This window comes from Octopus sinensis, linkage group LG7 (genome assembly GCF_006345805.1).
Source record: "Octopus sinensis linkage group LG7, ASM634580v1, whole genome shotgun sequence".
NCBI lineage: Eukaryota > Metazoa > Mollusca > Cephalopoda > Octopoda > Octopodidae > Octopus > Octopus sinensis.
The window spans coordinates 25493817-25509976 of record NC_043003.1 but is presented as its reverse complement, the minus strand read 5'-3'; the positions used below and the strand labels follow the sequence as shown (position 1 = coordinate 25509976).

The following is a 16160-nucleotide window of genomic DNA, read 5'->3' as shown; positions in this document are numbered from 1 at the left end:
TATACAGCCCTGGTTATGGTATGGAAGTGATAAATTCCAGACCACATCGTTCCCTAGGCCATGCTGACTAACATTATTTTCCCTGTATAAAAACTAAATCCACAACAGTACCCAGTATTTGCTTCACAAATTTTCCAAACTTTTGTGTTTGTTTACAATCTGCGTAAATTTGGTTTTGAAGTGGTCGCTTCAAACTAGCATACTGAAAAAAATAAAAGTCTAATGGTTTCGCTTTCTAAGAAAGACTAGATAAACTATCTCCCCAGAAAAATTGCTAATAATAACATTTTTAAAGTTTTTTTACTTCATTCCGATGTAAAATCATCTTTGCTGTCGCCATCGCCGATTTGTTTCTTCAGAATCGCTGCTTTCATTTTCGGATAAAAAAATATCTTATTCATTATTTTGTACACCACGTGCTTCTGTACCAATTTGATTCTTTTTCTCGATATCTCCCTATTTTCCGTTGAAAAAGCTTTAAATTCGGAATCAATGCTTGATAACATGAAACTCCTATCCATTTTCAAAGTTGAAGTAAAATCGATGCCGAAAAAAATGTGGAAAAAAATCTCCCAATATTCACTGAGTTGAGATATCACTTCAAGCAATGTCGGATACTATAACTTAACTATTTACAATGTGAAATCACATGTTTTAACGTATGTACCAACGAGATTTGGGTTCAAATTTACATTTAAATAACAATAGGTTCTCTAGGCTGGGTTGGTATTATGAACCAAAAAATTTTTCGGCTGGGTTAGTAATGAAAGGGTTAGTATACATTTTAAAATTAGAATGTCTGGCACAAACAGTGACTATGTAGCCACACTCGTTCTCTTCAAACCTCACTATGTTTGTAGAAGATGTATACTTTACTCTTTAACTTGTTTCAGTCATTTGACTGCGGCCATGCTGCAGCACCACCTTTAGTCGAGCAAATCGACCCCGGGACTTATTCTTTGTAAGCCCAGTACTTATTCTATCGGTCTCTTTTTGCCGAACCGCTAAGTGTCAGGGACGTAAACACACCAGCATTGGTTGTCAAGCGATGGTGAGGGGACAAACACACACACACATACATGTATATATATATATATATATATATATACACATATATACGACAGGCTTCTTTCAGTTTCCATCTACCAAATCCACTCACAAGGCATTGGTCAGCCCGAGGCTATAGCAGAAGACACTTGCCCAAGATGCCACGCAGTGGGACTGAACCCGGAACCATGTGGTTGGTAAGCAAGCTACTTACCACACAGCCACTCCTGCTAACATGAGCATAATAAAAAAACACGAGTTGTTATTCAGTTCCAGAACAGCTCTGCCATCAAGTTGACCAAAGTCAAAGATATTCCAGCCATTACCAAGTTAACAGAAACTGAAATCTACTAGTACTGAATTATTGAAAAAAGTACTATAAATTATCTGATACATTTTGTGTGAATATAACAACATAGATTTGAAGTTGCACAGTTGATGTAGCTTAGTATCTGTTCCTGTAACTACCAACAATTTAACATCATAATATTAGGCTGCCTATATTTGGTCTAAATTCACTCTGAAATTGCCATCAAGATTGCAGTTTGTTGAGTCTGATGATTTCCTCTTTAAAAATACTGAATTTGTTTCATTGAGGTAGTCTCTTTTTTTTTTTTCTTCTTCTTTTCCTCCCACCACGTTAGTGCTGGTTCTTTCGTTATTTCTTGGCTGACATTACATTCTGGTTAAGGTTCACTAGCAAGATACCCTTTAATATAATTAAGGACAACATATTCCCAACTTAATGTTTTATCTGATACTGCATTACTTCACCAACCCATCCACCCATTAAGGAGGCAAGATACGGCTTGAGGGAGGTTTTGGTGCTGTTTCTAGCAGCCTGGGTGACAGTTGGCTCCTTTAACCTGCTGTTTTCCTTTAAAAAAGATTTTTTTTTTGTTTTTTTTATTGTTGCTTCTATATACCTCACTAAACATATTTTCCTTTTTCTTCTTTTCTTGGGTTTGTCTTAACAGGATGATAAAGCTGATGATACAGAACGGGAAGAGTTGAATTTTATGCTTGATGAAGAATTAGAGCAACTTGAAGTTGGACGACGCAACTGCTTCAGTGAATGGTCGGACAATTCTGATTTTCTTTCAAATTCTTCTAAACATTTATCAAAGACCGTTAAAACAGCTCCTCTTCATAGTTAGACAGCATTTCCTTCCTGCACTCTGAGGGCATATACATTTACTTCTCTATCCATCCATTTGTCTAACCAATGTGTAGATATTTGGTAGGGGTGGGGGACATACATTTGGACAAGAAGCAACTGACCTCTTTAAAACGTTTCATTAGAAATTGATGTCTAACCAACTTGACATGACAAACAGCTTTGTTCTGTTATTCATTTCTCTGTCGGGTTAAGCTGTCTAATATAATCTACATCACATCCTCACTGCTGTGTTTTGTATATCAGTATCTTGAATGATTGATCCCTCATCTGTTAATAGACTTATTTCACTGAAGCAATGTATATTCAGACATTACATTGCTCATGGTTCAATTAGAAAAAAAAATGTTCATACAATTTACTTTTAGCCATTGGCCTAAATAGTGTTTTAGTCATTGACTAATTAATTCAAGCTTGAACCTCAATGATTTGGAAGGTTAATGACTTCCTTTAACCTTCTAGCATTTAGATTGGCCATAATGTTGTTTTATGTTCAAACTGGCCAGATCTAGTCTCTCCACCTACCCTACAATGTCATTCTAAAAATAAATATTCCACATCATCAAAATCTTGATAATGCAAGGATTAATTCAAAACAAATTGAATGAATAAACATTACATCTTACAGTAATCTGATTGCTAAAGGATTGATATTTCTGCTTCTAATATTTTAAAAAATTAACTGGTTGTGAGGCCTGGGATAGAAGAGGTTCCACTGTTTTCTGAAGAACATAATCATTGATATATGTATACATATAAACCCATAGTGTATCACACAATGTTATACAATATGGGTTTTCTTTTTGAAATTGTTGATTTGGTCTGCGATAGAGAGGTAAATGCTTTTTATCTCTGCTCCACCTTCAGCTTTCTCTTCCTTGTACCACTATGCTCATTCTCACTTATTTAACCCTTTTGATACCAACCTACCTGTGACCACCATTGTTTCTATGGTACAAACTTTATTTTAAAGTGATTTAAATTAAAGCTTTCCTCTAGAACATCAAGTTATATTGAAACAGACAGTATATTCTATAGAAATTTGGTAACAAAGGGGTTAACATCTCATTCTATTCCTCTCTAACATTGCTCGCTCACTCTCATTTTTTCACACTCAATCATCTTTGCTCTTGTGCATTCTCATTTCTTCATCTCTTGGAGTGGTTTTTATAGTTTACACTTCCAAAGAACTTCTATGAACACAAACAATACCTGCATGTTTGCACGTGCATACATACATATGCTGTTTATTAACCCATTTGGAGAGCAAGTGCACAGATAGCTGTTTCAAAGATTGGAGTGCACTTGAATATGGGATCAATTGTATGCCACATGGAAATATCACATGCGCAACAGTGCAGCACTGATTGCACAATGCATAGTCATATTGGTTTCAGCTTGATATTTTCAACAGTTTTCGTTGCATATGGATTTTGATAAATTGCAAAATACTTGCATTTGGTTATAGCTTCTCTTCCATGAGAATACAGCAGACTTGCATTGTGCTTACACAGGTGAAGGCAAAGAAATTTGGTGTTAATTATTGGTGTTTTTATATGCAAACAGCACAGGGTACAACATGGTTCACATGATGCTAATGTGTGAAGAGACAACACTGTTGTTTGCATAACATATTGTGTGCAAAAACAAAACTCAAATATATTTATTGCACTAAAGGACCCAGAAAGGTCTTGTGCTCCTTTCTTCCCTCCACTGTTATTTTCTTTTTCAGTTGAGATAAATATCACTTTATTATTCTTCCATTATATTTTCAAAGAAAAATAAAGTTTTGGTTTATTTGTTTTATTTTGTTTGTTTTCGTTTATAAATTATTTTTTTTTAATTGGAAGTATATATAGATGACCTTGGCATTGTTGTTCATAGCCTGAACCTGTTATTGGCTGGAGCTTAAGAGCTCATAATGGCCTGAGTGTATAACTTGGTAAATAACCTCAATCCCTGCTAAAAGAATTGGTTTCCTTGTGAGCAGATTACTTTATTTTGAATCCCATAATCCATTGGGTTGATGGGTCATCATTGAAGACGGTCAGTTTTTAAATGGTGTATCTGGCACTGGTCAACCTTGTATGCTCCATCTCTTCAGACTAAACAGTGGATGGTTTCAGCACATTCTGTACAGTTATATGGTGCTTTGCTTTTTGCATCAGTCCATGTTGCTTAGTTTACAAAATGGACAGAATTTTACCAAGATGTCAGAAAGTGCTAGTGATTGAGTGTGATTTCTTTTTTAATAGACAGGCTTCCTGTCATCTATGTCTTATCCTGCTTATCAAGCTTGAGGAATGAGTATTAATCACTGCCGGTGGCACATAAAAGCACCCACTACACTCTCGGAGTGGTTGGTGTTAGGAAGGGCATCCAGCTGTAGAAACTCTGCCAGATCAAGATTGGAGTCTTGTGCAGCCATCTGGTTTGCCAGCTCTCAGTCAAATTGTCCAACCCATGCTAGCATGGAAAGTGGACATTAGACGATGATGAATGCAAACAAAAGAAATGCATTCTTCATATTGAACACATCAAATGCTTGATTTTGTACACTTTTGCCACATATACCAGCTATAGAAACACTATCATATATGATGTCTACTAAATCTGGACATTTTTCTTAAATCAAGCTTTATCTCTTTTCATAATTTTTTTTTTTTTTTGCAGAAAGTTATTATTGTTTAATCTCTGTAGACCTGAAAATTTATTGTTAGAGCAACAAATTGGTAGGATAATATCAAACTAGACAAAACACCATGCTGTGTTTAGTCCTAGACTTACATTTTACAACAGTTACTCCTTACTCTTAAGGGTCATTTAAATTATAAGTCGGCCCTGATCCGGCTGAATTACAATCAGATATTCCATCCTTGAGTACCTTATCTTTTATTCATAGTGTGTCTAAGACTACAGTATTCAGTGTGCCGTTCCATTATTTAAGGTGGTAGGGTGTGACTTGAGAGAGATCTTTGTATTTCTAGCATAACAATTAATAACACAGAGGTTTCTTAATTTGATCATACTGTATCAGTGGTATATTGTGGTCTGTATCTTAATAATGAAAAACTGATTAATTAAAATTTACCAAATCCATAGAAATTCTTGATTATTTTCATAGTTACTGGTAACTCATGAACTGCATATTTTATGGAAGATATAATCACAAAATGGTTAAGAAATTATGATTTTCACCTAGTGCAATGATGTGACCTTTCTAAACCTTTTATGTCCAAATGTCACCACTGACCACTTTGGAGGGACATAAGTCTGGCTTGAATTTGTGTGTCATGGGTAAACGTGTTTAGCTCCTTGGCATCAAGTTCTAAATTCCTATTGGCTTACATATTTATAAGAGACGAGACTTGTTCTCTTTTTTTGTTTTTGGTTCAGCTATCTCTGGTACAATTTTACTCCCTTGTAATAGTAATATGTAAGAGTCTTTTTTTTTTTAACAACTGCTTCAGCTATTTCTATATAAAGTGCTTTGTATTTAGACAGAGCAATGAAATATTCAAGTTTTGCATGAAAATTCTTTTTAAACTTGAATTTTTAATCTAGGTCTACTTCGCTTAAATTTGCATCACACCACTCTGCATGCTTACATAGATCTGTTTGTTTTCAAAATTGTGCATGTCCTCATACTTTCTTCACCTAGTTTCATTTTACTAACAGTTTTGTTGTTTAAAGAATTAACATGTTTTACTCTCTAGAAGTTGCATGTGAATAGGAGTGAGGTGTTCAAAATGTGATTAATTGTGCTGTAAAAACATTTTTTATTAACTTAAAAGTTGCCAAATAATTTACCAGTTTTATCTATGGCGTCTAAAAATCTAGGCTTTTAGGTGCTTTTATACTACTTAAAAAGCCTAAGTTTCTTGAGCAACACTCAGATGTGCTAAATTTATCAGACCCAAAATGTTACGCACATATTTTAAGAAGTTGGTCGCAACTTTTGTTCTGCATGCATGCATCTGACTCTGTGATTCCCCGAGTGCTTTTCCTGCTGCTGACTGAGTCCGAGTGAAAGATATTTCTTTTCTTTTTTCTCAGTCATCAACTCTTTCAGCAAAATATTTCTGAGCTCACCCTGCCCCCTTTTTGTGTTTTTGCGTGTGTACAAGGATTTAATATCATTCCTGGTTTTTAGAAGATATATAGGATCCCTGTGTTACAAGGAAGGGCATTTATCTGTTAAATAATACCTCATAAAATCCTGTCCATCTCGTGCCAGCATGAAAAAGTGAATGTTAAAAAAAAAAAAAGCATTCATTTTACATTCAGATATAAACTCTTACCTTTAGGTGGGTTAAATTTACAGATTGATACAGTTCGTTATTAACAATACTAACTGTGTTTATTAATTGTCTATGGTGTTTTTGTATTCATTAGAGATTGTACTCACATTCTAATGATATTATATCCTAAATAAAATAATCAAAGGTGTTCATTTGAAATTTTACTTAACACATTTATTTTTGTTTTTCTTCTTTTCATAAATTTCTGTCTTTTACTCTTCAGGTCTGATGACGAAGATTTGCCAGATGAAATTGATGACTCAGATATTAACAAAATTCTCATCGTTACTCAGACACCCCCAGCTCTCCGAAAACATCCAGGGGGCGACCGGACTAATGAGGCAACGTCAAGAGTGAAAATAAATACCGAATGCTATCACATTATTAATGATGGCTTGCGCTATTATGAAAACTTATGTTGGGACACCAATCTGCTGGTGAGCTCTCTCTCTCTCGTATTTGAACTACCCTGCAATCATCTTCATCATTTAACGTCCTTTGTTCATGCTGGCATAGGTTAAACAGTGTGGCCAGAGCTGGCAAGCTGGGGGGACAGCACCACACTCCAGTCTGATTTGGCATGGTTTCTACTGCTGGATGCCCTTCTTAATACCAACCACTTTACAGTGTTTGCTGGGTGCTTTTATGTGGCACCACACAAGTGCTTTTACTTGACACCACATGAGTGCTTTTGTCATTCTAAAAATAAACAATCACATTGAAATCTCAGAGCTACAAGATAATGTTAGATTAATTCAAAACACTAAATGATTAAGTGTTGTATTTGACTGTCATCTGAATACTAAAGAGTTGAACAAATATTTTAATTTTTGGATGTCCTTTCTCTTGTTGTAAGATTGGAACCCCTTTATTTACCATACCTACTGGTATACGGACAGAAGACAGTTGTATTAGTGGAGTATGTAAGAACTGGAATGGCTGTTATGATATTTGATTCGTCTTAATGTTTTGTATTCACTTTCTGTTGATTAAAATGGTGCATTACACATTTTTAATGACTAAATATCAACTAAACATTAACCATGTCAAATAACAAACTTTAATCAAGGTCAAAAATTATAAGATCATATACTAATAACATTTGGGTTAATGTCACACCATTTAAATTCACTTTCCAAGTGTCAGTGAGTGTCAGAGAAATATTCAGTATTAGTTATTGGTGCAGACTTGTATGTTTGTTTGAGAAAAGATTGAAAACTATCTTGTGCTTGTGTTATATAAGACATGTTAGTGTGTGTGGATATAAGGGAAAGGGTTAGTGATTGGTTAAGATGTGATTAGATGTCAATAGGACATTTTCTGTTAGTTTTTATTACATAGTATTACTTGCTTTTAAAAACATTTGAGACCCTTTATGACCATCAAGTAAAGTCTAACCCCAGGAAGAAAAAAAAATAAAATAAGGGTCTTGTTTTTCCCGCAAGGAAGTTGATTGGTTGGTAATTTAATAAGGCTCATTCAAGTCATGGAGTTTGTATTATTTATAATGCATGCACATACATATAGATATTTTGAGCTTTGATATCATTTCTGGCTTGGTGTCTATACTAGAAACCTTCATAAATCCTTCATCAGCTTATTATTACTTTTAATCTAATGTGGAGTTATTGAATTTCCTGTTAAAGCTGAGTTTATTAAAAATCTTTTTTTTTTTTTTGTTAAATATAAGATTATATCAAGATGATAATTGTTAAATCCTTTTGGTCATATATGACCAGATGAGTGAGCTTTTGATACATTTTGAATGAAAAATTTCAGGTTTTAGATTGAAAAACAAGTGTACATTCTTCAATTTTCTGGTTTGCTTTATTGCTGTTTTCCCATCTGCAAAGCTATCCCAAAGTAACATTTTGTTTTTAAACAAATAGCTTATCCTGACTGTTACTGAGGTTTATCTAGTATTATTTCATTGGGCTGCATTTGTATTTTCTTTTTTCCTACCTTGAAAGGATGAAAGACAAAATTTTAAAATGGTGGGACATAGTCTGATGTGCAACTAGTCGTGGTGCACCTGAGCACTGTATACAACAATTTCATATTATAAAAGAGAAGGCTTTCTATTCACATAATCTATCACTTGCCAGCAACTTCACTGTAGAATACTTGCTAGTGTACAATAAGATTGTTTCTGTGTTGGATATATGTTCTATATGCATATCTGCATTATGCTGTAGTATATAGTTTTAAGGATGTAACTTTCCATGATGGAACATACCATTACACCTTGTAGAAATAATTTTTGTCTTATTTTTATGTTGTTGCTTTCCATTGCAGAATGATTTCAAAGAGTATCGTACTTTGAATATGATTAGCAAAGAAGAATTTGACAGTCTTGCTCCATACAAACCAAATGATACAAACCAAGAAATTCCTCCTCCACCACCACCACCTGCTCATGGTAAGTTGTTTTTTTTACTCTACCCTCTTACCTTGTCCACTATCACTGCCACTTTTCCTTCCTCAGGATCCTTGCTAATTGAAGCAATGGGGTGTCTGAAGATGCATATGGATTGTGCTTGTTAGATTTAGAAAGAGTGAGAGTGATAGCACGTATTGCTATGGGAAACTGCATGACTTGTCTGTCGGACCTTATTCTGGGCTTGAAATTTGCTACATACAAGAAGCAAATGATTGTGTAAGTGTAGCATCTCCTATGCAAAAGATGAAACAGAAGTCAAATTGCTATATGAGAAATTTTTAGAGGCAGTGAATTTAACAAGTGCCTGACCCAGATGACAGCTTAACTGAAACTAGAGTTTGGTTTATCAATTATGAAATTTTATATAAGGGTTGAAGGGGATAAATATGTCAGAATTTATATTATCTGTTTCGGATGTTGGCTACTCTGAAAGTATTGATTGGAGAATACTTTCAGCTAAATGCGTTTACTTAAATGCAGCTAAGATGCAAACAGTGTTTACAGAAAGTATTATAATTTATGTATAGATCACACTGAAGATAAAATATGAATTTAATGGGGAGTATGACTTATCTACTGCTGTAATTTATGCATGAGTGTTTGGTCATGTGCTGTCCAGATGGATGCTGGCAGCTCCATAAAGAAATGCCGATCATTCAGTGGGTGGAACTTGTGGAAGAAGGAGACCCAGGGTTACATAGGCTGAAGTACTGAAGGATGACTTCAGGGCATTGAACCTTATGGAGATGACAAAGGACCAAGATATCTGGTGCCTTGCTATACTCAAGACAACTTTCACTGTAGAACAGTTAATGCTGCTCCCCCTGATGAAGAGGGTGGTCCTGCAAGACTCTTGTGCCAGTGCCACATAAAAGCACCCAGCACACACTGTAAAGTAATTGACATTAGGAAAGGCGTCCAGCCATGGAAACCAAGCCAAATCAGGTTGGAATCTAGTGCATCTCTCCAGCATGCCAGTTTTGGACAAACTGCCCAACTCATGCCAGCATGGAAAACGGGCGTTAGAGGGTGGTGATGATGTATAGAGTATCTTCCAAGTCTCAGCTTAATGATAAAAAGTCAAATTCTTGAGGCTGCTTTTCATTACAAGTAACTTTGTGAAAGGTTTAATGTTTGACTTGTTTTAGTTTCCCTATATTTTTCAACTTTGTAAAGCTGTGTTGTAACATTATTGATTATTGTTTTGCAGAGAGACATCCACAAACACCATCACAGACAGAATTATCACGGTCGTTGCCGACATACGTTCCTGAAACACCTGGATACTTTGAAGGTCCTCGAACTCCAAAATATGTACGAAATGACATGTTACCACGCTTTTATCCTGTGGTGAAAGATTCCAGTCGACCTCCAGATCCCCAGGTAATACCAACAGTTTGTAAATAGTATCTTTTGAAGCTTTCTACAAGCCTGGGATTTAGAGGTATCCTGGGTCAAGTGTCTTCACTTAGATATGTAATGGAAGGTATTCTAGCCTAGTTCAAACCATACGACTGTTCATCGTCATCTTCAACAACTTGGAAAGGTCCCTAAACTTAGAAAATGGGTGCCTCATGAATTGTCCAAAAGCATGTGCAAATCCTGAGTTGACATCTGCTCTTCTCTCCATTCTCGCAAACTCATTTCACCCTTTTTGGATAGACTGGTGACGAAAAATGGACCGTCTATCGAAATGTTTAATTTCGTAAACAGTGGCTTGGTAAAGAGGAAAAAGCTCAACCACTGCTGAGAAGAGAACTTCATGAGAAAAAGTTTCTTCTCTCTATCTGGTGGGATTGCAAAGGAGTAATTTACTTTGAATTGTTACCACCTAATGCAACAAGCATTGCTCAAGTCTACTGTCAGCAATTAGTGTTTGAACCAAGCTATTAAAGAAAAAAGATCCGCTTTAGTGAATCAAAAAGGAATGTTGTTTCATCAGGACGATGTGTGACCCCACACTGGGAAGATCACATCACAGAAGATCAAAGAGCTTGGTTGGAAAAAAATTCCTCATCCACCTTATTCTCCCAACCTTGCTTCTTCAGACTACCATTTGTTTCTTAGTTTACAGAATCATTTGGTGGACGTAACTTTTGCAAGCCAGGAGAATCGAAACTGACATTTCAGAGTTTTACATTGATGGGATTAAAAAGCTTGTAAATAGATGGAAAGAAGTCATAGATAATCAGGAAAAGTACATTAATTTAATTTCAATTAAATGTAGCATTTGATAACTTGTGGGTTTTTTTTTTTTTTCCAAAATTCGGACAGAACTTACGGGGTGACCTGGTAATATTCACAATTTCCTTGAGTTGACCAAAGCTTTGTGGGTGCAACGGGTTTTGAAAGGATACCAAAATATTTTCATCCAAACTTTTTTTCTCTTTTAGACTCCAAGAAAGCAAAAAACCAAATATAGTAATAATCCACCAATTGAAAGCCATGTTGGTTGGGTAATGGATGCCAAAGAACATCGACCAAGATCCAGACACAGTTCCAGCTCATACTCTCAAAGGTAATACTGCTTGTTGGTTGTTGCTCTTCTTGGCATACTCTTTCTCTTCTCTTTCACACATACTTTTTTCTCTGTGTGTGTGTGTATGCTTTTCTCTTCATCCTGGAATTGAGACAACATGGTAGATTAGATTATAGTTGTAACTGCGTATTCACTTTGTAAACCGACATAGCCTATTCGTAAAAGATGTGTGTTCTATGTGCAAATCCAACTCGGATAAGACTTTTTTCATCCTTTTGGGGTCAATAATACTATTCTTTAGACCCAGATCAGTCTGTGTTCAACAGACCTATAATCAAAGTCATTCCAGTTTGGCCATTCTGTGGTATCTTCTGACAACGTACCTAGGGACTCATTATCTAATGCTATTCCTGATTGTCAGATGCTGGGTGTAATTGGAAGAATATCTGTTTCTGGGATTGGCTTTGCCAGATATGTGCCAAGGCCAGCATCAGTAAAACTACGTTTTCTCTTGTCTGTGATTTATTTTCTCACTTTTTGTAAGTAAAAAACAACGCATTGGATGTCTATGTAAACTGATTTAGAAGGCTTTCTAACAATTTTGTTACCATGGGTGGTCGCAGGTGGGTTGTTATCAAGAGTTATGGTACCAGCTGTTCAAGAGGGTTATGTAAAGAGCACAGCTGTGTAATGACTATTGTGTGACTAGTACACATAATTTTATCTGTGAATGTACAAATATTCAAATTAAGCCACAAAAGCTGAAATCATTGTTGGCATAGGCAGGGTCAAGCGGTTAGGATGTTTGATTCTCAACTACATGGTTTAGGCTCCAGTCCCACTGCATGGTGTCATGGGCAAGTTTTCTTTATAACCTCAGGATGAACAAAGCTTCATGGGTGGTTTTGCCCAGCAGAAGCTAAAAGTGCAGTGTGTGTTTGCATGCACATGCTTCCTTGTCTTGACATTGTATGATAGTTGTATGTGTGACAAATCTTCGGGTTAGGAAATATGGAATTGTTTAAATTCATTTATAGTAAATAAGTTACTTCTTTTTTTTATAGATATAATGCAATTAATTTCAATTCATTACAAATGCTCACTTTGTATTAGATTATAGAACCACCTATCAGCTGTCTATATTACTGCTTCATAAAGTTAGATGAGGTTTAGTTTTCTTTACACTATTATTAACGTGTATGTGTTTGCATATTATATGTAAAAATTTTTGTTTTTTTCCACAGCCCTAGTGATAGTGCATTGTCAACAAGTGCTCCCCAGACATTCCCGCTATTCCAACATCCATCATATGAACTGCTGAAAGAGAAAAACTTTGTCTGGACAGTTTATCATAAGTACCACGCCAAATGTCTTAAAGGTTAGTCTATTGTTTTTAAAATAATGAATTTAGTAAAATAACTTTGTCGTTTTTAAGCTGTTGTTTGGAATATGAATTGACATGAGATTTTGATAGCTTTAGTTCAAACTACTTTCAGAAAGTTCATATCACATGACATGGGGTGGTCTGAGGTAGATTGATATCAAAAGGGATAAACGGATTTTAACCCATTTAACAAATTTCTTTTGAAATCTACTGCTTTCAGTTAATTTTTAAAATAGTGAGGAATTTAGTAAAATAACTTAGTCATTATTAAGCTGGTGTTTGAAATATTAATAAACATAGTTTTGATAGACTGTTTTAATTAGGTCACTTCAGAACAAGATATTTGTATTCAAGAACTAAAAGTGGTGTCATACCTATGTTGTTTTCCCTTGGTGTTTCAGTCCTAATCCTTTATATTCTGTTTTTAGAGAGGAAAAAGCAAGGAATTGGTCTTTCTCAAGAAATGAACACATTATTCCGCTTTTGGTCATTCTTCCTTCGAGAACACTACAACAAAAAGATGTACATTGAATTTAAGACGTTGGCCTGTGAAGATGCTAAAGCTGGATACCGGTAAGTCATATTTTTGGCATCAATCACAAGTCTGAATTACACTGTGGCCTAATTAATTTTTTAACTTGTCAGTGGAGTGAGTGCTTATTATAAGACTAGTGTACCTGTGTCATCAGAAATGACAGCATGAAAATGATGCGGAAAATAAAATTAAGATTACAACCTCTATCTTATTAATTGCTTCAGCACCATGTTTCTAGTGAAAACCCTACCACCAATGAGTTGCCTTGTTTTAGATGTTCCTCTCCCAACATCTTGTGGTTGATTTAATAATCTTAATTTATTTTTTAACCTTCTCGCATCCAGTTCTTCCTGAGTGAGACTGGCAGTCCTTCACCTTTGTCTCTCTCTGGCTGACTGTCGCCTTCTGTCTGCTTCATTCTCCATAGCAGAAGAAAGAGTATCAGTGAATGGTTTAGAAACACTATATATTGTAAATAAGTTATGGGATTACTGATCACTGATAATTTTAGTTAACTGATAATAAACACTATATACTGTAAATATACACACACACATTCGAACTGAAATATTAGACTAAATGATCTTAATAAATGGTAAACAAAACATTTCACCTTTGAAATTATTCTTCTGGGTGTCCTAACCCTATTTTATAGGGAAGTCTCCGTAGGCATATATAATGTAGTAGGATGTTCCGGACATGATAGCATCAACAGTTTCTGACTACCCTTTTTAATGATAATCTTGTTAATATTTACTTGAAGAACCTTTCCCGAAATTTTATGTCGGAACAAAAAATACATATTTGATTAATTGTGTTATATATCCTTCATTACAATATATATATATGTGTGTGTGTGTAAATACATGACAAAAATATATATCTCAACACACTCCCAGACTATTTGTATCACATCTATTACTCTCACTTCACCTCCTCAATGACTTGTGGACACGACACTCTCTTTACCACTTCCCCTCTCTTATTCCCTCTCAGTCATGGCTATTACTCTCACTACTTCACTGAATTACTATTTTCTCTCCTCTCCCTTTACTTGCACTATTCTTTCTCTCACTCCCTCCTACTGCGTGATTTCAAACAAATATATAAAAACCCTGCGCTCGTTATTACATTAGGTGTTTTGCCATTTTTCCAGGCAGCAGTGTAATGTTTTGAGGGAGACATTGCTGCTACTTTTAGTAGATTATGTAGTTGTTCTCTTGTTGGCTAATAAGGTGTTTTGAATGGGTACGACTTACTGTGTTGGATTTAAGTTCTCCGTAGAGTAGTGACTACACAGAAGCTGATGCCAGTTTTTTTGTTGACATGATGCCAAATTCCACTTGATATAGATGATCTGTTTTAATCCTAAGCTAGTTGGTATGTGGAAAGAAGTTGTTTTTGCCAAGAGCACATACCCTAATTTTTTCCACACACACACACACATGCGTGCACACAAAATATAAACAGATAGGTTTTAATTAGACTTAGATGAAGGATGTTACTCGTGGCATCTGGAACAACTAGTAAGTAAAGGGAAAAGAATCTAGGACACAGGTTAGTGCAGTAGGAACCTTCACCTTTGGGTCTCGTTTCAATAATTTCAGGCAATGGACTTCACTATTTTCTGCATAGAAGGTCGCTTGTCATTGGAATACAGTAAATATTAGCCTCTCTTTCCTTCTCCATTGTGTTCTGTCCTCATTAACCCCTCCAACATTTTAGGTTGAAATGAGTCAGGTTAGTAGTTTTCTCCTCAATTGAATTTTTTTTTTTTTTTTTTTTTTCCAGGTATGGTTTGGAATGCTTATTTCGCTTCTACAGTTATGGTTTGGAAAAACGATTTCGAAGTGAAATATATCAAGATTTTCAAGAAGAAACTATTAGAGATTATGGAAATGGTAAGTTGTGTGTGTGCATGCACACCTTCTCTGAAGTTGGTTACATTTCATCCCCATTTAAATTGATTACTCTCCCAATCTAAAGATTATTGGTCATTTACTTTCTGTTGACTTGTGGCTTATATTTTTACTGCTGTGTATGTTCTTTACCATCTCTGCTGCTAAAAATTCAGTCGTTAGCTTCATTGGTGCCAGCTTAGTTGAGACTGATTCTGTAATACTTGTTCAATACCTGCCACTTTGCTGACAGGAAGATTGATAAAGATCTACCCATTTAAAATGTTACCTGTAATATAATTAAATACTAGAAATGTCCTTGGAAGAATTAGCAAGTTATCCTCTACTTTTTATTTTTGAAAAAATAGGTGTTAAGTTAGATATTTTTAATTAAGTAAGTTATTGTAATTTAGGTAGTTTTCTCAACAAAGGCTTAATTTATGATTTAACAGTGTTTATTTTTAAAATATTCTGAAAACTCAGTATTATGTTTGTGGATTTTTTTTGTATCTTAATTTCATTACTCTGAGTTTTGTGAAGATTACTTGCATTGATATTGGTTGTTTTTCATAAATAATCTTATTAAGCTTCAATATTGCTGTCTAGTTTTGGGGAAGTTTTGTGGCAATTTACTTAGATGACTTCTCCATAATGTTTCTAGTCACATTTTCATCATTGTTTCCCTTCCACTTTAATTTCAAAAACTTTTCCTCTTTAACTGTAATCATCATGGGTTATCTTTTTAAATCAGGTCAGCTGTATGGTTTGGAGAAATTTTGGGCATTCTTAAAATATTCTCGAAGAAACGTGGATGTGGATTCCAAATTAAAACAGTGGTTATCAACATACAAACGCTTAGAAGATTTCCGGAAAGAGGTTTGTTTCTTTAAATTTGCTTT

General features: G+C 35.1%; 1 protein-coding gene across 5 annotated transcripts in view; it reads left to right on the top strand.

Moving 5' to 3' along the window:
- The window catches only part of LOC115214148 (la-related protein 1), a 70960-nt gene that overhangs the window by 46412 nt on the left and 8388 nt on the right, over positions 1 to 16160 (top strand). For 4 of the 5 annotated variants that reach the window (XM_029783220.2, XM_029783218.2, XM_036504650.1 and 1 more), the window contains exons 12-20: positions 2022 to 2125; positions 6749 to 6962; positions 8821 to 8944; positions 10176 to 10348; positions 11359 to 11483; positions 12689 to 12822; positions 13257 to 13401; positions 15155 to 15264; positions 16013 to 16137. In XM_029783220.2, coding sequence (XP_029639080.1) covers positions 2022 to 2125; positions 6749 to 6962; positions 8821 to 8944; positions 10176 to 10348; positions 11359 to 11483; positions 12689 to 12822; positions 13257 to 13401; positions 15155 to 15264; positions 16013 to 16137 — 1254 coding nt within the window. The remainder of the gene's footprint in view (positions 1 to 2021; positions 2126 to 6748; positions 6963 to 8820; positions 8945 to 10175; positions 10349 to 11358; positions 11484 to 12688; positions 12823 to 13256; positions 13402 to 15154; positions 15265 to 16012; positions 16138 to 16160) is intronic. The other variant, XM_029783219.2, reaches the window with a different exon arrangement.